We start from the raw sequence: 18,867 nt of genomic DNA, 5'->3' as shown, positions 1-18,867 counted from the left end.
GGCGATAAGCGAAGCAGAGCTTATCGGCCGAATCAGCACAGATTCTGCCAGGGACTACCGCCCCGAAAGCACCCCCCACCATTGTTCGGATTTCTGCGATTTGTGAACCGCAGTAGCAAAATTGTGACTCGATCGCCCAATCACCAACGTAACGCCGCTCACCCCCAAAAGTTGCTTTTCGACGTCGCCCCCGAGCAACCGATCCCACCGCAAGCGATATCGAGACCAAAGAGTAGGCGAAATCTCCACCGAACACAGAGAAACAAGCTATCCAAAGACTGGAGGAACGTGTAAAAAGCCCGCGCGCCTTCTTTCGCACCCCGCCCCTCCTCCACACCTTTCGGCCGACCACCTTCAACAACACCACCCAACCGCCACCACCACCCTTCGTACTCGACGACTTCGAGCACCAGTAGCCAAGATGGCGGAACCGAACTACAGTCACTTTCGATACTTCGAAAACAAGTACCCCGAGATCGATGAGTTCGTCATGGTCAACGTCAAGCAGGTTTGTGCCCCGCCGGCCCAACGCACATGGCGAGCCGAACCGACCAAACCCACCCGGTCGCCGTGGATAGGAAGCGTACAAGAGAGAGGGAACGTCCAGGTCTGACTGGTGATATAGATTGCCGAGATGGGTGCCTACGTCAAGCTTCTCGAGTACGACAACATTGACGGCATGATTCTGCTTTCCGAACTTTCGAGACGTCGTATCAGAAGTATCCAGAAGCTCATCCGTGTGGGCCGTAACGAGGTTGTCGTCGTCCTGCGTGTCGACAAGGAGAAGGGTTATATCGATCTTTCCAAGCGTCGTGTGTCGCCAGAGGATATCATCAAGTGCGAGGAGCGGTACAACAAGGGCAAGATGGTCCACTCCATCATGCGCCACGTCGCCGAGAAGACCCTTACCCCGATCGAGCAGCTCTACGAGACCATCGCATGGCCCCTCAACAAGAAGTACGGCCATGCGATTGACGCCTTCAAGCTGTCTATCACGTGAGTTGGAGACTATCTGCAGCTATGGCAAGAGGAAACAAGAATACTGATGCGTAAGGATAGGAACGTCGAGGTCTGGAACGACGCCACCTTCCCCACCGAGGCCGTCTCCGAGGAGTTGAAGTCATATATCGCGAAGCGTCTCACCCCTCAACCCACAAAGGTCCGTGCCGACGTTGAGGTCACCTGCTTCGGATACGAGGGTATCGACGCCGTCAAGAACGCCCTGCGCACCGCCGAGGCGCGCAACGACGACCAGACCCAGGTCAAGGTCAGACTCGTGTCCCCCCCTCTGTACGTCCTGACCAGCACGTGCCTGGACAAGAACCTCGGTATTACCCGCCTCGAGGAGGCCATTGTCGAGATCCGCAACAGTATCGAGGCTGCCGGCGGTTCATTGGTGGTGAAGATGGAGCCCAAGGCCGTTACGGAGAACGATGACGCCGAGCTGCAGGCCCTCATGGAGAAGAGGGAGCGCGAGAACGCCGAGGTCAGCGGTGACGAGAGTGTCTCCGAGAGCGACGACAACCCGGAGGTTTAGATTTTTTCTCTGGAGTCAACGTCATCACAACAAAAAAGGGGCAGCTGGTAGAATGAGCGTACTGGCAGGCTGGGAATCCAGAGTGATTCTAATGAGACGACCAAAAAAGAGTCTAAGCATTTCAAAACTTATTTCCCCTGGCTGATTGTGAGTGAGCAACGGACTGGTGCTAATAATGGACGTCTTTGTAAGCATTAAGTTCCGCTAAACTTGCTACAAGATGGGGCACTCTACTATAACAGCGAGGGAACGAGAATGACCACTATAATCAACCAAATTGACGATGGCAGCTTTCCCCGCATGCGATTGACGGCTCGGCGTAGAACAATCCTCAGTAATGGTTCCGTCGACAACGTTGTCCTTCGATGACCGTATATTCAAAATGCACTCATAGAACAATGCTTGGGTGCTTGCCATCTGGTCGGAACGGATGTTGGTATTATTATTGCGGTGAAAAGGCTGTTTGACGTCCCGCGTAGCAGAGGGAGCTACCTACTAACGGTGTATGTAACTGGAGACTTACATGTGAGACGAGATGGACGAGGGCAAGAACGAGTGACAGTTCATCCTACCAGGTACCATGTTACCAAAACCTTCATCCGATAAAATTTCCCATCACCTGAATACACACAGGAGGCCCCATATAGGTCCCTCCAATTCCATTCCGATCACCAGCCAGGAGGCGCCCGTCTAGGTCGACGGGTCAGGTCAAACTGGCTGGGTGGTGGAGTGGTTTATGGTCAACAATCAAATCGCCAACCAGCCTACTCGACGACGGGCTAAGCGCATACGAGTTCGAATCCCAGCATGAGCACTAAAAATTTCCCAGCATGAGCACCAAGAGATGTAGCCCCCAAATCAGCACCGGGTGGGGTGAACTCTTTTTTGGGATCTGATGATGCTGCTTGTCGTTATGACTCTACTTTGTGGACTTGACCATTTTCTTCTCGTCCGTTGAGTGCTAATAGCAACGGCCACCTGTATGGAGATATAGACGACTCGGAAGACGAAGCTTGGGCAAGTTGAGCAGAGGCAAGATCGCCCCGTAAAATCAGCACTATTGGTCATCATGCCTTCCTCTTTCTAATTCAATTTCCTTACTCGTCACTTATCTTTGAGTCCTGTCTCTTTGTTGTGCAAAATACAAGGAATTGTCTCGTAGAAAAGAACAAAAAAAAACATGAAGGGCAAAAAGATCGCATTGTGTATGATTGAGTTAAGAATGGAAGGCTTATTACAACATTCGGTTGTTGTTGACAGCGAGCATTGAATCCGATAAGATAAGAGATTAGATAAGAACATGAGATGATGGAGAGCTCGAAACCTTCCTCGCGACTATTCCACCTTCTCACCTGTGAGAAGGTGCTGTTCCCAAGGCACACACAGCGCGGCAAACCTCCGCGACAACCTGAGAATATTCTGCGCCCATGGCTTCCCGTTCGCTATGGGCGCGCGCACGAGGGAGCTTTCTCGGTGACACCACGCTCCGGCTGCTCGGGCTTGCGACCTGGATCCCGGTCGTGATCACTTTCAACGACCATGTCGCAACCATCACGAGCATCAGCGGCGGCTCCATGTACCCCTACTACAATGAGGATCGCAATACGACGACGGCAAACGACATGGTTCTCAATTGGAGGTGGAAACCCTCCTACGGGCTCCAGAGAGGCATGATTGTTACGTTAAGGTACGTTTTCACTGGCCCTCTGTACCCCCCCCAATTATCAATGTTGAAAAGCTGGGCGGCGAGCTGACCCTTTTTGCTTGCTTTTCGCAGGAGCCCCTTTCATCCCGAGACTGTAGCGATCAAGAGAGTTGTCGCGCTGGAAGGCGAATATGTTACGACGAGAGCACCGTATCCGGAGAGAGTGGTTAGGGTACCGCAGGGCCATATTTGGGTGGAAGGGGATGGGCCGCAGGATCAGACGCTGGACAGCAATACGTACGGTCCGATATCCATGGCGTTGGTGACGGGGAAATGCGTGTGGAATATTTGGCCTTGGCGTAAGTTTGGCCGCGTGAGATGGGAAGAACACAAATTCAAGGATAGATACTAAAGTGGGAATGGCTTCGTGTATGAATAAGCATGTGAGCGGGATACCTGTGAGGAAACCCTCGATTCGGGCTGCAAGGTCTTTTAAAGTTTATGTATAGTATGAAGCAGTCAATGACTGTACCTTCATCTTGAAATCCCGCTTGGATTTTGATGATTGATTCCACTGGCCTCTTAAGTCTGGGTGATCTTGGAATCCCGCCACTTTGAAGCGGCGCGGGCTGTCCCGCGTTGCAGCTCGGAGCTCTCGGGACCGGGCTTTCAGCTCAGGGCCTCATGTACTCCGTAGGTAGGTAGGTAGGTCCGTGATTCAGTCGACACTTCCAGCTGATGAAAGAGACGGGAGCTCACCCGACAGTGACGCAGCGGGAGAACAGCATTGCATGTGGTCTGTGCACCGCCAACAAAAATTCCAGAGTCGCTGGAACCCTGCATGAAATTTCGATATCATTATCTGCAGCTGCTGCTCCTCCTCGCCGCCGCCAAGTTTTCGCCTGCGCCAATTAACCCACGCGACAATCAACGACGAGGAGGCCTCTCCTTCAAATTCCCCTCGAAAATCCTACACTGCGTTGTTGTTCCTGTCGTCCCGCAGCGGGAACCCAACCGTGTCAACGCCGAATCTCTCTCCTCCCCCTTCGACATCGAAACCGACCGACGTCAGCATTTTAGGACCGAGAGGGACCGAACCCTTGACGCAGACCGGAGAGTGCCTGGTCAATCTACGACAGGCACCACTCGCAAATGTCTGCCGCTGATCGCATCGTCAGCTACCTAGCTCCTGCCGACAACAACGCGCAAACGATTCAGGGGGGCATCTCGGCTTCGACCCCGGCGGCGGCGGCCTCGTTCGAGGAGGATAGATATGCGGTACAGACGGGAGGACTTTTGCCGGATATCAGAACAGTCGGACATTCATTCAGAGAAAAGGACATGAGTCTTCAAGATGACTCTTTCGAAGAGGAGGGCCGCCCGCCTTACCTCCACGCCATGATTGCTGGAGGTGTAGGAGGTTCGACGGGCGACATGCTCATGCACTCCCTGGACACGGTCAAGACGCGGCAACAGGGCGACCCGCACATCCCGCCAAAATACACGTCTCTGGGCTCATCCTATTACACAATATTGCGGCAAGAGGGCATCCGACGAGGTCTTTATGGCGGATGGATACCGGCTTTGGGTGGTTCTCTTCCGGGCACGATGATGTTCTTTGGGACGTATGAATGGAGCAAACGGTTTCTCATCGACCACGGTGTGCAACAGCACCTGGCCTATCTCACAGCTGGTTCGTTGATCCTTGCGCTCTGCTATCGAGAGGCATCTACTAACTGACTGTTATCAAGGCTTTCTCGGAGACTTGGCTGGCTCCATCGTTTACGTTCCATCCGAGGTGTTGAAGACCCGCTTGCAGTTGCAAGGACGCTATAATAACCCTTATTTCAAATCGGGCTACAACTACAGAGGCACCGTTGATGCGGCGCGGACGATTGTCCGTCATGAAGGACCGGCTGCGCTCTTTCACGGTTACCAAGCAACACTGGCTCGTGACCTCCCATTTTCCGCACTTCAGTTTATGTTTTGGGAGCAGTTCCACGCCTGGGCGCGCACCTACAAGCAGAGCAGAGATGTCGGTGTGCCGCTGGAGCTCCTTACCGGTGGTCTTGCCGGCAGCTTGGCCGGTATCATGACATGTCCTCTGGATGTCGTCAAGACGCGTTTACAGACGCAAGTACACCCTGATCTTTTGCCCAAGGAGGCGAAGCCGGTAGCCAAGGGCGCCGCGCACGCCTCAACGTCAAAATCCCAAACGCGCAATATCTCAACGTCGTCACCCTCGACGCATACTCCGCGACCAGGTGCAGTCAACTTGCAGACTTCATCCGTTATCGAAGGTCTCAAGGTCATCTATCAGACGGAGGGTATCAGCGGATGGTTCAGGGGCGTGGGTCCCCGTGGCGTCTGGACTTTTATTCAGAGCGGCACCATGCTGTTCTTGTACCAACGCATTCTCAAGTCATTAGAGACTTGGGATCCACCAGTGGAAGAGCAGGAGCGCGCCATCTAAAGGAGGATTTGGAGCTTGGGGCTGGAACGGGTGATACCAGGGTTGGATGGAGAAACAAAAGGACATTGTACAAACAACCCCCTCTGTACACTTTGTAAGGATAAACATGGGACTGGCGTTTGACGGCATAGTAGAGGGACATGGTGTCCGATAGAGAGCTGATAGAGCGAAAGACAAGTCTCACTTCAAGTGCTGATCTGATTTACAAAGAGCTGAAGTCAACGTATGCGATGTGGCTTGAAGTCGTTATTCTCAAAGAGACTGAATCATCACAAAGCCCACTTGAGTCAAGTGTCGTAGGTATTGTGATAGTATACCTAGCTAGCTGAGGTATATCTCAAAGCGAACGAGCTCTCGAGTGAAAGACATGTGAGAGAGGCTGCAATGAAGTAAGGTTTCCAGGTTGGTTCCCTGGGATGACCAAGCTCCAGTTGTCAAATGCAACAGCCTGCACTACCTTAAGGTACCTGCCTGCCCCGCCAGGTTCTAGCCCGAGTACCTAATCAATGGAGGGACTAGACCCCTGGCTACCCGCTGAGACCCCCTGTGTGACGACAGACCGAGCTTCCATGGCTGACGCGGGGTGTGCTGAAGCTTCCCTGGTGCAGCTCTCAAAATTTCGACCTTTGAAACACGCGCCTCGCGACAGGAACCAAGACCTCAGATCTCTCCCATTGTTCACGACTCCTACATCCACCACACCACCGATCCAACCAAGCACCCGCTTCACAGCTTAAATACACAACGAAACTTCACGTTCGAATTGAAAGGACGTTCCAATGGCCTCCGAATCAGGCACACCCCCTCCTCCACGGGAGCCGACCCCGGGCGGCTCCCTTCCTTCTTCGACTGCAATCCCCTTGAAGAGACCAGCTCTCGAAGAAGATTTCACTCCTTCTGTACCTTCGCCACTCAACCCCGACGTCAGATCTACACCAAAACCATCAGGCGTCGACGAGATGCCAGCAAAGCGCAACAAGAAGGAGTCGCTGAAGAAGCGCGAGTCCAAGGGTGCCTTTGGCGGCGACAGCAACCGTGGCACGCCGGACCCTAAGCATCGTGAACCTAAGCAGTCCGACTACAGTCCGATGCGCTACAAGCTGGCGCCTCCTAAGCCTTCCGACTTTGAACCTGCTCGCGGAGCCAGCTTCACTCATCACCATGACGTCCCTGCTTTGGACGGAACCGAGATCCGGTTCTACGAGACGTCGGAGCAGTGAGTTTACCGACCAGCTCTATGCGCCTGATTGAAAATGCTAACGATACCAAAGTGTTCACAACAAGAAAAGCTACCACTACACTCACTGCATAGCGGACCCCGGGTTCCCCTCGGCACTATACTACCGCGGTACCGAGGCAGAGCCCACGGGACCTCATCTCAGCTTCGAGGACAGCGCAACTCATCTGTTCTTTGACCGGACGGGCCTCCATATTACTACGAACAAGGGTTTTCGCATGACGCGTGCGAACGTCGCAATCCGAGAGGGACGCTTTTACTGGGAGACCAAGATTACAAGAGGAATTGTCGACAAGACGACCAGAGATGAGAAGCCCGAATCGCATGGCCATGTGCGCATGGGTTTCGCGAGAAGAGAGGCGACTCTGGATGCGCCGGTTGGATTTGATGCGTACAGTTACGGTGTGCGCGACGTCGGCGGCGAGAAGGTGTACATGTCACGACCCAAGGCCTTCTTCCCCGAGGGAGAGGGCATCCGGGAGGGCGATGTCATCGGCCTGGAGATTCAGCTACCCTCGGAACGATTGCAGCGCAAGGTCCTGGCTGGTCAGTACAACCCGGCTGTTGATACCGGCTTGGACGATGACAGCACAAACTTTGATGCGCCGAATATCGTCCGCGATCGTATCCCGATTCGCTTCAAGTCGCACATCTACTTTGAAAAGATTGACTACCACACAACCAAGGAGCTCGAGGACCTCATGAACCCCTCGCCCGTCTCCTCTGGTCCCGCCAACTCGGTCGAAGCGCCCAATCCTAACCACGCCGTTCCCGCCCTCCGCACGCTTCCCGGATCCTTTATCAAGGTGTACAAGAACGGCGTTCTCATGGGCACCCCGTTCACCGACCTCCTGGCCTTCCTGCCCCCGGCCTCCAAGCCGCAAGGACAAATCGGCGCTCGCGAGGGCCTCGACAACGGCATGCTCGGCTACTATCCCGCCGTGAGCGTCTTTAGAGGCGGTGCTGCCGAGGTCAACTTTGGCCCCGACTTTTGGTTCCCGCCTCCCGGGCTTGAAGACGGTCCCGACGACAATGAGGTCTCGATGATCGATGCCGGACAGGAAGATTCCAAGAATCCGGCGCCGTCGTCGTCGGTGCCCGCGTACCCTGGTCTGAATCAGGTGCGGCCCGTCTCCGAGCGGTACACGGAGCAAATTGTTGAGGATATCGTTTATGACATCATTGACGAAGTCGACTTCTGGATCCAGGATGGCTGCAAGGTCATTGATCGTTTCGGCGGCCAGGGCGAGAAGGCTGGCCAGACGGGCAGTCTTGCGGCTGGTGGACGTGAGGAGATTAAGGAGTTGGTTCAGGATGACTGAAGGAGATGCTCCCCCGATGGAGGAGGCAATGTTGAGAGATACAGTAGGCGATTCTTATGATTTTCGCTCCGGAAGATACCCCAGACAGACTCTTTGGTATTACAAAGGTCTTTGCGCATTCCAATTCATAGCTGTACATTATACTATCAAGGGGGGCGAGGAACATTTAGTGGGATCAATGTCCCTCTCTACATACAGGCCTCTAATTTTTCCAGAGGAGATAGTTGAACTCGTTAAAAGGAGTCTTGGGCAGGTCATTACAAAACGAGAATGAGTGTATTTCACCCTCACATCCTTGGGGTTCTCATCCTGTGCCCATCCCATTTCATACGTCATTTCCAGTCGTTCGTCGCAAAGTAAAGGAGACGCAAGCCATAAAGATCATTAAACATGAAGAATGATGAAATAAAAAGAGGTCGGTCAACTTCCAGAGCACGCGGCCACCCCTTCTTTTTACTTCCTCGTCGACCTTCGTCTCGGGGAATCGGGGCCAGGCGACGCCCGTCGCTGAGGCGTCGTCCTTCCGGAACTGTGTCGTCCGCTCCGCCGGCTGCGTTCGCTCCGCTGGCTGCGTGGGCGATCTGATCGCACCGGCTCGGTGCGTGAGCGCGAGGGCCCCGCCATGAGGGCCGGGTCGTCGGGGAGTTCCTCGATGCGGCCGGTGCCGTCGATGATCTCGGGCGCGTTTTCGCGCTTGATGCGTTCTTCGCGGCCGCGCTTGTGGCAGTACCACAAGACGAAGAGGAGGACTTTTGAGGGGTAGTTATGTTAGTAACGTATTCGTGAAACTAGAACAGGGAGGGGCAAAAAGACTTACGGAATATGGAAACGCTCCAAATGACGTTTGCGCCGATAAACGCCGGCCAGCGCAGCTTGAGCGCGTTGACGATGGCCTTGAGCATGCCCACGACGGCACCCGGTTTGGTGACGAGGTCCGCGAAGCTAGCGGGCGTGAACATCTTCTTCGCGGCGCCCTTGATCCCTTCCTCGGCGGCGAATTCCGCGTGGTTGATGCCCTGGGCCTTCGCGGCGGCCGCGAGGACCTCGGGCCCCAGGCTGGCGGTGAACTTGTCCGGCAGCTGGGTGACGAGCTTCTTCATGCTGTTGGGGAGCTTGTCAAACGTCTTTGCGAGGGTGCCGTCGCGGTCCTCGACGAGGGCCTTGAGGTCGTCCGCGGCGGTGGGCACGCCGTTGACGAGGTCTTTTAGGACGAGGGTGAATTTGGAGACGAGCTCGGAGGATTCTGCGGAGAGGGGCACGGCTTTGTTGTTGCGCGCTGAGAGGTTGAGGTCGTCTAGGACGCGGGAGAGGTCGTCTTCTTCGCGGGCGGCTTCTTTGGGTGGGATGTTTGCCTTTGTTGGGGCGAGTTGCTTGTCCTTGTCTGTTCCCTTGGCTTTGTTGAAGAGGAAGGCGATTTTGCTGGGGATTTTGGAAGCGCCCGACGCGGCGGCGTCTTTGATGTCTACCGCTACTGTCGCGGCTTTCTTGGGCGTCTGCTTTTCAGTAGCGGCGGTGCGCCGGGACTCGTCAGAGTCTTCCCAGGTGTACTCTGGCGTCTTGCTGCGCGGGGGCAGCGCGGGCCGGACGCTCTCGTCGTCCGAGTCAACATCGTTTGCGTCGGCGAGGATTCGTCTAAAGAAGGCCTCATCTTTGCGGTTGAGGAGGGGTGCGGGGCCCCCGCCTCCCGTTGCTGCGCTTGCTGTCGTTGAGACGGACTGCGAGCTCGTCTGGCGTCGGGTTGGCGATGGTCGCGAATCTGGGTGAAGCTTGCCTGCTGATGATGAGGGTGCTGGCGATCCGTTGTTGTGTTCGCGCTCGACTTCTGCTGCCTCCTTCTCGGTCTTGTACTTTTTGAACTTCTTGTAGCTCAGGTATTCCAACATCTTGGGCGATGTAGGTGAGGTTTCTCTAGCGAGAAATCGACAAGGTCCAAGGGTGGCGTACTAGTTGACCCAGAGTCGTGATCTGGCTTTCAAAGAATCACGGCGAAGAAAGTATAGTGTCTTGTAGACGTAGATGCAAGAGCGTTGTAATGAGGCGGTCGGAACCGGTTTATTTTATTGCAACGGCCAAGCGCTTGTTCTGTATCACATGCGGTCTGGGCCTGGGCCTGGGCCAGGGCCCTGCACTCTATCTATCATGCGGCGTCATGTCGTGCAAGCTCATGTGTGGGATTGGTTGAGCGGGCAAGCTGGGGTAGCTCGCACAGCCACATGTGATGTCACCCTTGGAGCGGCCTCCGGTGTGGCGGTGCAGTTAGAAAAGAGTGGAGACCCGGATCCAGCTGCCGGTTCGCTTAAGAGCGGTTGTTTGAGGTTGCGCCGGAGGCATGCAATGGAAGAGCATGAATGATCACCGGTTCAGATTTCGCCTCTTTTGTTGGGGCTAAAATGGAGAAATGAAGAACCTCTGAGAGCATTGCGGCTCATCCAGTCTCCTTTGACAGCTGTCTTGGACGATATGTAGTATGCTATTGGTAAATATTGAGTGGTTCGGCTGAGTTAGCCGCCATCATGGGGTATCTTTCGTGAAAACTGCCCTTCGCATCCCAGGTATAGAGCTTCCGCGTCTTTCTCTATGCTTCATCATGCCTCATCCTCGCCGTCTTCTTCTTCCTCACCGTTTTCGTGCATGATTTCGTCTGCGGCATTGCTCTTCCTGCCACCTCCACTCCTCCGACAGCCCCTTTGGTACGCCTCTGTGCTAGTCATGGCCTGCTCTCCCACATAATGTTCCCCATCCCAGTCCTTTGAGCACTTGGGGCACTTGTGACTCCGCTGGGTGCGCCAGTACCCTTCTTGGCATGTGTTGTGCAGGCGCGCGTTACAGTCTCGTTCCGCGCACCTTTGTCCGACTGTGACGATCTCCCTGCACGCCTCGCAGAACTTGATGCGCTGCCAGTCTTGCGCCGCCGCGTCGGGGTCGTTGAACGAGTCAATCAGCCATGCTCGGAGCTCGAGCAGCGCTCGCGGGCTGAGGCTGTAGAAACCGTCCTTGGACTTCTCCAGCCAGCCCTGATTCACCAGGTTCGCCAGCATGTCTTCTACTTCGCTATGCTTAAGTCCCTTATCTGAGGAAGACTGCGTTTGCGTGGGTTCTCCGTTCTCGTCGTTATTGTTGTTGTTCTGTCGTGGAGGGCGGGCCAGCTTAATAGCCTGCATCTCCGTGATGCACATGAGCTCCATCCGCGGGGAGTTGTACGTCTCGAACATGGCGTCTAATAGCCTCTTTGTGAAGGCAATCTGCTCGGCGTTGTACGTGGTCGCGAGTTGTGTCATGGGATCGGAGGCCGTGTTCACGAGAGCGTAGATGCGCTTCTTGGAGACTTGATGGATCGCGCTTCGTATTTCGTAGTCGAAGAAAGAGACGCCCTCGGCTGCAGCTTGCAGGTAGGAGTCAAAGTCCTCCATCGTGACCTGCTCGGGGGCGACTGGCTCGCCATCTTGGGCTTCAATGGTGAAGATCCCGGCTAGGATAGGTTGTGCGTCTTCGTAGGTGAGGGTGCCCCGAGCCAGAAAGGCTTGGAGGAAGGCACGGTTGCCATCATTGTAGTGTTCTCGGACGATGTTCATTTCGGCGTGGTAGGGCTTAAGACTGAATCGTGTATCTGGGGGGTTGATAGAATGACATAACGGCCGTAGTTGGATTGTACTAGAGGCTTTTCGAGTCGGTAAGGTTTTCGCGGGGGAAGCGTCTAAACGCGTCCAAGACGCGCTTCGCTGGCGAGGAATTAATTGAAAGCCAGAGCTTCTGGAGACCCCACCGTGCCTTCCACCGAAGTGGGGCCGGATTGGAAAATGGGGCCATCGGTGAGCCACAAAGTGGCTGGAAAAGAGACTGCGGCACTTCGCCGGAGAATTTCCATCTTCTTGGAATGAGATCTTCCTTTCCCAAATTGCATTGCGCATCGGCCAGCGGGCAGGGCCTCTCCGTGGCTCTGGGTCCATTCTGAACGGGATCCTCGCTCCGAGTGGAGTTTCCAGATCCTTCAACCCCTGAACACCAACCTTCTTGCTGGGCAGCAGGCAGGAGAAGGGCATGGTGTGCATTGCTCACTTGGGCAGCAGCTGAAGTTCATTCCAGCGAACCTTGCTCTCTCTCAAGCTTACAAGACGCCACATGCCGACGACACGGCACTTTGCTGTGACTGCCGATCATACTCACACCCTCCGGGCTCCCTCCAAGGTTCAGCTTTAATACAGTCTTGACGGCCTCGCACTCGCTCTTCATTGGAGCCGGCTCACTCATCAGCACGTGGGAGTGGTCCGACCGTTACGCAGACTCGATATGCCTTAGATCCAAGATTGTGTCGCGCGGCAGACGTTCAGCAACCTTCCATCTAGCAGGAATGGCAGGACTGACACCACACGCCGTCGGCCTTTCATCTCAATAATCTGCGCCTCCGCGACTAAACCTGCTTCTTGGTTCAGCACTAGGATTCCGCAGCTTGCCTTCTTGGGTCCAACACCCGAAGCCACGTCCGTCGCTCGGGCTAGATTGGGCAGTGGTTTGAGGGCCTTTCGTGTCCATTTCTGACTCAGGAGGACCAAGATTAATACAAAACCACTAGCCCCAATCACCTTCATGGATCACCCTGTCCTCCTATGAGCCCAAGCACCGAGCACTTGGTAGGCGGCATGCTCCCCTGCCATCGAACTCAGCTCAACAATGAGATGATATGATGAGCATCGTATCGAACTGGTGGAAACTTTGACATGTTCGGACCTTCCATTAGGGGGTCTTGACTTCCAGAAGATAGAGAATGTGTTTTTCAGCCACCGACTGACTCGAATTCGCCGTTGACAAACAGCGCAGCCAATCCCAATGGCATCGCATTGCTGGAGGTTACCATACGCAGTATGTTGCCTCCCATCGGCCCGGTCGCCTCTGCCGGGTTGAGGCTGGTCCGGGAGACCCCTCCGCAACGTCCGTCCGTCCACACACCCTCAGTCGGCAACGAATCTTGCCTCGAGTACGCGCCTCCACTTACCAGACATGTTTCGAGCCATCGTTGCCTCAAACCCCAGCGACGAGTGTGGTTGGTCTCAATGTGGGAGGCGGAGAGTTCGGTCGAACTCGTACGTTGCCATGCCACTTAACCTCTAGCAGCCCTTAGTTTGACACTTGGCCGGCCTATGGACTTGTATTCCGCAGCAGTTGCGACGACGCTTGCGCACTGCTGCTTCGGCCTAACCCACGCAAACTAGTGATGTCTTCTATTAGACGGAGCGTGGCGTCCAACGTTTTCATCTCGGGTCGAGAAGCCACCGAGTCTGTGGTCGGCAGATGCCGCCAGAATCGCACCCAGAAGCCAGCTAGAATGCCGTTACAATGTCAATCTGTCTCGCCTTGACATAACCAAATGGACAGCCTCCGAAGCCATCCAACCTGAGTGTAATATTGTTCTGGAGATCGCCTTCGCACACTATCGTGTTTCAACCCTTATTATCCACCCTACAACAAGGTAGAACTCTTCATTACCATCGCGAGCGGCCCCGCCACCACCCCCTCGTAGGATCCCCAGCCAAGACATTTCTAGTCCGCCGGCTATACGCTGTAGGGGGGGCTTGGTGTTCTCAAGTCGGCCCAAACTCCCTTGCCTTGTCTCTGGAATGCTGGGAAGTCCCATCTCGTCATTTTACCGCCTGCGCCTGGGTAGCACACCTCATATCGTTGCGAGCACCTGAACAAGGTTCGTCGGCGCTTGTGTCCAAGCCGACCGATCTTGGGTTCCCTTTCCATTACTCTTCAAGTCGGGTCCGGGGAGACAACCTTGCGTCGATCGCAGGGGGCGGTAAGATCTCTGGGCCGCATGATAAACATGGCCATGCCGTTGCTTGCTCCCCGGTTCTTAATTGCTTCTTTCTCCTCGTCCCCCGTCACCTTGTTCCCTGCCCGTGGTCAACAGCTCCGTATTCATGTCTGGCCTACTGGGCCAACATCCAAGGGGGTGATATGGCCATTCAGCTGCCTCAAGAAGAGCTAGGCACAGCTATAGGAATGCTCGTTTACTCCTTGTTCTGCCTAGCATGCAGTGTTCTCATGGCATGTCTGGTGTATACCCATCGTGAAGGTCTCAGCTGTAAGTAGCTTTGGTTGTGAACCCAAGAGGTGACTCAGACACTAACTTGCATCCTTCGTGAACAGACGTCGCCCTGGTATCATATTTCACTGGTTTGTCGACGGCTGCTTCTGTAGCTCAGCAGATTCACACGATTGTTCGATGGAGAGACATCAAGCTTGCACAATTCAAGCATTCAAACGCCAATGTTGGCAATCCTGAGCTTGCCATCGCCGGCCAGTCAACTGGTCTAGACCTTGTACTTTTCTATATCCGTAAGATCCAACTCGTCAACAAGCTCCAAGTCTGTCTCTGACAAAACCCCTACAGAGTTCTACAGCTACAATGTTGAAGCAGCCCTGACCTTCTTCTGGGCTGTTGCTCTTACTCAATCGATCTTCCAGTTGGAGCCCGTAAAGTCCACCCGCAAACGAGTTAACTACGTTGCAAAAGCCTTTGCTATTTTGCTGCCCGCGATCTTGATGGGGATCCTACGACTCGAGGCTGTCCAGAAACAGACAGTGCCCTTTTTGGTTTTGGCTGATGGTATCAGTAAGTCTCCTTATTCAGTTATTCAATGATTCCATCTAACTCTTTGCCCAGTGGGTTTCTGTCTGAGCGGCAGCGGAGTTCTGCTCATTGTCATCTTGGTCAAATACATTCACACGCGCCGAAACCTTCTTTCCTGGAATGTCCAATACGGGCAACGCTCCAATAGCTCGAAAAGCAGCGACACGCTCGTCTTCGATAGCGGCAACGAAACACGCCGCCGAAGTATCTACGATCGGTGGCTTGTTGTACGATTCAGCATAGCTTTCGTTGCGTTAGCGTGAGTACAGCCTCAACTGGTGTCCCCAAGCCTCAAAGTCTGTCGTATGGGTCAATGAAGCTAACCGGGTGGTTTTTCCTTCGAAAAAGTATATTCCAGGTGGTAACCATTATGTTTCAAGTTTCATCCGCAAAACAAAATTCTCGCGACTCTTTGAGCGAGAGCCCGGACCTCAGCACGGAACGACTGCATTTGGACCTCATAATTTTCCTGCCCGGCGTATCCGCTAGCCTGCTGACGTTTGTCGTTTTTGGCACGACCAAGACGTTTCGAGATTACCTGGTGGCACGACTCGTTCCGAGGCGGCTCCGCGAGAGGAATAGTAGGAGGATGAGCAGCAACCGCCAGCAGCAGCGACGCAACACCCGCACACGAATGTCGCAAGCGTTTTCTTCGAGGATGGGGATGGGGAGGAGGGGCTTGACGTATCCGCCACGAATTTCCTTGACGCCGTACGTTTCGGACGATGCCGGCTTGTACACGCCTACGGCCAATGGGAATGGGATTCAGCTGAGGGAGCTGAATATCGATGGCTCGAGAAAGGTCGCCGAGGACGACCAATGGCCGCTTGTTGGGTCTGATGCGTCTGACACGTCTGATGGGCCCGCGAAACCTGTAAATGTGTATTTGTACCCGAAGCAATAGTTTTACGAGTTATGATCGAAATGATACCACTTGGGCTAAAGGCCCGTATTGATTCACTTTTTGCTAGATTCTTTGAACCTGGTGTGCGGGTAAATGGGTCAAGTCGGGGTCTCGTCAACCCCCTCACGAGCAGATGAAGTAACCCGGATGACTGCCCGGCGGTGCGGGGCTTGAACCTCCGCGTCCTAAATCATCAACATCTGGGGGTGCCTAGATCTGGGGTAAGAGAGGGCAGAGACATCATCGACGATCAGAGTCATAAATCGCCAGCCGTTCTTGCTCAAGCACGACGCCGCATTCGATATAGGCCCCCCAGCCACAGTTACACAAGGTCATGACAGATTTCCCAGTGTCTTATATGACACGGAGATTCAAAGAGCTCACGACACACACATTAGGGGGATTTGTTACTACGATCTAGCGGCCAAGCCATGCCTTAGAAAGAAAACAGTCCAATCCAACCCCCTTCCATACCGTGTATCCCAAGGTGGCCTTGGCGAGATTGTGTAGAGCCAGCCAGCCGTTGGCCAGAACAGTCGATTTTCTCACGAGTCAAGAATCCCATCATTTTTAAAGATACCGCTGCCGCCGCCTTCCACATTCAGTCGTTGTGCGCGCTTGTGTGTGGCATGTGTAATCTTTTCAGAAATTGCCCGCAAAATCTTATGTGAATAAAGGTGGTGGTGGGTGTCACGGTCCTTGACCCAGATCTCTGGATTTGTTCCGAAGTGGCTGTCAGGTCAGAGGGATGCCACCGCGAGTCAGAAGAAGCTTCCTTTAAACTCCCTTGATTCGGTAGTTCCTTTGATGAGAGACATTTACATCAGTGCGTTGATTTGAAGTCTGAGAAGTACCGAAGAATGGGGGATGTCTGACTTTAATTCTGATGTCGATGATTTGACTGTTATCGATGCTGTCTTCCCGATCAGTGCCAATATTGCCGTTGAAGCTACACGAAGCCTCTTCACAACTTTGACTGTGAGTGATTCTAATAGTTGCATCTTAATACAGTTTTACTTCTCAGGCTGAGCAACAAAACCCAGATACGGAAACTGCTCCCGTACAGAACAAACTCGACTTCTTTGCCCGAAAACTTCCTTTGGCCGAGTGATTGAGATCTTCAAGATCTGGCAACTTGACAACCTGCAAGAACCGTTTGTATAATAGCCAGTACAATACCAGCACCTCCTACCCACAGGACTGCCCAAAATGTATACCACTGCAGGGGATTCCTGCGATCTCTCCAAAGATCCGTCAACCGGCGAGGCTTCTGGCGCAGGCTGAACCTCTGGAGATTGATCAGGCGATAGCCCAGCCGTGGGAAATCGCTCTGGGCGCTGTAGACGTCGCTCTCCAAGAGCGTCTCCTTCTCAAAGTCTCTACATCCCACCGGCCAGATGTTGCGCGGCAGTTTGTCGACCTCCTTCTTCGGGCCGCAAAGAGTATGTAGTAGGGTGTCGAACGGCTGGCCACTTTTCTCCAGCTTCTTGAGATCCGACCTGATGATCTTCCTCGACCGAGCGCTCTTTCCGAAGAGGAGGCGATAAGAGACCAAGACCTCTTGTTCCAAAGTGACGTAGTTCTGGTACCGGTTCTCCGCGGAAGTCGGCATGAATCCTTCGTTAATGCTGCTCATAACCTCGTTAGAACGGCTATTAGGAGGTTGCATCCATGAAAGTGTGCTTACCTATCGAGAACAGGAAGTGTTTCTTTTCCCTCCTTTCGCAGGGCAGACAAGACGCAAAATGTCGGGAATCGAAAGATGGAAAGATGTCGGCTGACCGGGTCGAACATGAGATGTTCACTTAGAGTGTCTACCCACTGGATTCTGATCCGCCCGAATAGCAGAACCTCAAGATTCAGACTGCCTTCGTATAGATTATCATTTTCCCCAGCCGAAGTATCCATGTTTGGAGGCTGATCGCCCCAAGCGTTGCGTCTGAATAACTCAAATACTCGTTTGATCGGCCGCTTTGCCTCTCTCAGGCTCTGCTTGATAATCCGACTGCTTATACTCGGGCCTTCGGTCAAGCTTGGAAACTTACATGCGAGTGAAGCCTGGGTGCCGGGAGTTTCCAACTCCAGCGATGGCTGAACTGTCAGGGTCAACCAGCACACTGCAGCGAAGACAGCCATCGATATATGAAAGTCCCCATCATCTCTCACATTTCCGTGTGAGGATACAATGTGATTTTTCAGCTCCTCTATACTAGCGTCTTTTTCTGCCGATTTCAAAGCAGCAGCTACCTCGTACATAAACTTCCAGTAACATTCTGTTTCTCCTGCCGTTGTGTCGAGAAACGACGACCACAAAGGTATGGAGTCTGAGCCTGATAGCGGTGGGAACTGGGATTCGATGTAGCCGCAGTACGCATTAATGCTCGGAAATTTGTCAACACTTTCCCTCGGAAGACAGAAAATGGTCCCCAAGGTTTTCAAGCGATGTTTAAACGAGAGCGATCTTTCTGGGGTTTGAGATTCTTGGCTTTGCATCTCCAAGTCAACTTCTGTCCTCGGCTTAGGTAGTGGTAACATCGAACGAAAGGTTGAAACTGTCCGCATATTGTCCCTATGTCCTATCAATATCCAAAACACTAGACAAAGCTCACGGGCCAATATCGCACGAACATTACGACCACTTTCGCGGTGTCTTTGATGAATATAGCCGAACAGAAACGTTGCTCGCTGCGGGAAAGGTATGGATTGACCGATAACTGCGAGTTCGATTATACTTTTATACACTATCAGACAGTAAGACAGCAAAGCCAAGGACTAGGCTGTTTCCTTTTGTGAATAAATAAGGGTTGTGGCTATTTGGCGGAGAGAGAAACGACTAGGCTAGAGGGATATTGTCCAGGTGCTGGGACAGAAACCGCCATGCTCTTTCCTTTAAACATGTGCCCGAATGAAGCCTACGAGCCAAGGATCCGGCGCTTACTTTGCCTAGGCCGTAAGCTGGGAGTTCTCGGTCATCTGCAAGAGAGAGAGAGAGAGAGAGAGAGATAGCTGCAGCTGAATGTTTAGCGATAGGCAGCAATAGGTTTTTGAAACCCTCTTGTCTCGGCTGAGTCACTTTCAACTTCCGAGGTACGTTTGCGAGGTATCACAGCAGCTTTAG

At 53.6% G+C, this 18,867-nt stretch overlaps 8 protein-coding genes across 8 annotated transcripts; 5 read left to right on the top strand and 3 right to left on the bottom strand.

Moving 5' to 3' along the window:
* Nucleotides 1-264: 264 nt before the first annotated feature.
* On the top strand, nt 265-1,644 carry BDP81DRAFT_127044 (eukaryotic translation initiation factor 2 alpha subunit). Its single transcript, XM_060581684.1, has 3 exons — nt 265-508; nt 626-996; nt 1,060-1,644. The coding sequence occupies exons 1-3, from the start codon at nt 422-424 to the stop codon at nt 1,535-1,537; spliced, it is 936 nt and encodes a 311-aa protein (XP_060449688.1). The 5' UTR covers nt 265-421; the 3' UTR covers nt 1,538-1,644.
* Nucleotides 1,645-2,786: 1,142 nt separating this feature from the next.
* BDP81DRAFT_127047 (peptidase S24/S26A/S26B/S26C) lies at nt 2,787-3,638 on the top strand. The gene is made up of 2 exons (XM_060581685.1): nt 2,787-3,224; nt 3,315-3,638. Exons 1-2 carry the CDS (start codon nt 2,965-2,967, stop codon nt 3,592-3,594), a joined length of 540 nt encoding a protein of 179 aa, XP_060449687.1. The 5' UTR covers nt 2,787-2,964; the 3' UTR covers nt 3,595-3,638.
* Nucleotides 3,639-4,009: 371 nt separating this feature from the next.
* BDP81DRAFT_366782 (mitochondrial carrier domain-containing protein) lies at nt 4,010-5,885 on the top strand. The gene is made up of 2 exons (XM_060586526.1): nt 4,010-4,875; nt 4,934-5,885. Exons 1-2 carry the CDS (start codon nt 4,335-4,337, stop codon nt 5,653-5,655), a joined length of 1,263 nt encoding a protein of 420 aa, XP_060449686.1. The 5' UTR covers nt 4,010-4,334; the 3' UTR covers nt 5,656-5,885.
* Nucleotides 5,886-6,434: 549 nt separating this feature from the next.
* BDP81DRAFT_310127 (SPRY domain-containing protein) lies at nt 6,435-8,214 on the top strand (the record flags this gene model as incomplete). Its single annotated transcript, XM_060583610.1, has 2 exons — nt 6,435-6,871; nt 6,927-8,214. The coding sequence occupies 2 exons, from the start codon at nt 6,435-6,437 to the stop codon at nt 8,212-8,214; spliced, it is 1,725 nt and encodes a 574-aa protein (XP_060449685.1).
* A 453-nt stretch (nt 8,215-8,667) lies between these two features.
* On the bottom strand, nt 8,668-10,097 carry BDP81DRAFT_446041 (uncharacterized protein; the record flags this gene model as incomplete). Its single annotated transcript, XM_060592023.1, has 2 exons — nt 8,668-8,963; nt 9,032-10,097. The coding sequence occupies 2 exons, from the start codon at nt 10,095-10,097 to the stop codon at nt 8,668-8,670; spliced, it is 1,362 nt and encodes a 453-aa protein (XP_060449684.1).
* Nucleotides 10,098-10,573: 476 nt separating this feature from the next.
* BDP81DRAFT_418005 (RING-like domain-containing protein) lies at nt 10,574-11,905 on the bottom strand. Its single transcript, XM_060589672.1, has one exon. The coding sequence runs from the start codon at nt 11,784-11,786 to the stop codon at nt 10,800-10,802; it is 987 nt and encodes a 328-aa protein (XP_060449683.1). The 5' UTR covers nt 11,787-11,905; the 3' UTR covers nt 10,574-10,799.
* A 2,035-nt stretch (nt 11,906-13,940) lies between these two features.
* On the top strand, nt 13,941-15,836 carry BDP81DRAFT_418001 (uncharacterized protein). Its single transcript, XM_060589671.1, has 5 exons — nt 13,941-14,296; nt 14,362-14,550; nt 14,606-14,827; nt 14,879-15,104; nt 15,194-15,836. The coding sequence occupies exons 1-5, from the start codon at nt 14,170-14,172 to the stop codon at nt 15,747-15,749; spliced, it is 1,320 nt and encodes a 439-aa protein (XP_060449682.1). The 5' UTR covers nt 13,941-14,169; the 3' UTR covers nt 15,750-15,836.
* A 757-nt stretch (nt 15,837-16,593) lies between these two features.
* Nucleotides 16,594-18,749, bottom strand: BDP81DRAFT_417996 (uncharacterized protein). The gene is made up of 3 exons (XM_060589670.1): nt 18,378-18,749; nt 17,437-18,318; nt 16,594-17,377 (listed from the first exon to the last, which is right to left on the bottom strand). Coding segments are annotated over exons 1-3 (1,392 nt in total). The 5' UTR covers nt 18,380-18,749; the 3' UTR covers nt 16,594-16,869.
* Between the last annotated feature and the right edge of the window lie 118 nt (nt 18,750-18,867).

The sequence above is a fragment of the Colletotrichum phormii genome, assembly GCF_030913505.1.
Source record: "Colletotrichum phormii strain CBS 102054 chromosome Unknown BDP81scaffold_3, whole genome shotgun sequence".
In the NCBI taxonomy this organism is placed as follows: domain Eukaryota; kingdom Fungi; phylum Ascomycota; class Sordariomycetes; order Glomerellales; family Glomerellaceae; genus Colletotrichum; species Colletotrichum phormii.
This window is presented reverse-complemented; position numbering and strand designations above follow the sequence as displayed.

Excerpts from the sequence above, each read along its gene's own strand:
- BDP81DRAFT_127044 (XM_060581684.1), top strand. The coding sequence starts at position 422 with ATGGCGGAACCGAACTACAGTCACTTTCGATACTTCGAAAACAAGTAC. Across the intron at positions 509-625 it reads TCATGGTCAACGTCAAGCAG|ATTGCCGAGATGGGTGCCTA; the intron begins GTTTGTGCCCCG and ends CTGGTGATATAG. Across the intron at positions 997-1,059 it reads GCCTTCAAGCTGTCTATCAC|GAACGTCGAGGTCTGGAACG; the intron begins GTGAGTTGGAGA and ends GCGTAAGGATAG.
- BDP81DRAFT_127047 (XM_060581685.1), top strand. The coding sequence starts at position 2,965 with ATGGCTTCCCGTTCGCTATGGGCGCGCGCACGAGGGAGCTTTCTCGGT. Across the intron at positions 3,225-3,314 it reads GGCATGATTGTTACGTTAAG|GAGCCCCTTTCATCCCGAGA; the intron begins GTACGTTTTCAC and ends TGCTTTTCGCAG.
- BDP81DRAFT_366782 (XM_060586526.1), top strand. The coding sequence starts at position 4,335 with ATGTCTGCCGCTGATCGCATCGTCAGCTACCTAGCTCCTGCCGACAAC. Across the intron at positions 4,876-4,933 it reads CCTGGCCTATCTCACAGCTG|GCTTTCTCGGAGACTTGGCT; the intron begins GTTCGTTGATCC and ends ACTGTTATCAAG.
- BDP81DRAFT_418005 (XM_060589672.1), bottom strand. The coding sequence starts at position 11,786 with ATGAACATCGTCCGAGAACACTACAATGATGGCAACCGTGCCTTCCTC.
- BDP81DRAFT_418001 (XM_060589671.1), top strand. The coding sequence starts at position 14,170 with ATGGCCATTCAGCTGCCTCAAGAAGAGCTAGGCACAGCTATAGGAATG. Across the intron at positions 14,551-14,605 it reads CCTTGTACTTTTCTATATCC|AGTTCTACAGCTACAATGTT; the intron begins GTAAGATCCAAC and ends AAACCCCTACAG. Across the intron at positions 14,828-14,878 it reads GGTTTTGGCTGATGGTATCA|TGGGTTTCTGTCTGAGCGGC; the intron begins GTAAGTCTCCTT and ends CTCTTTGCCCAG.
- BDP81DRAFT_417996 (XM_060589670.1), bottom strand. Across the intron at positions 17,378-17,436 it reads ACACTTCCTGTTCTCGATAG|CATTAACGAAGGATTCATGC; the intron begins GTAAGCACACTT and ends GGTTATGAGCAG.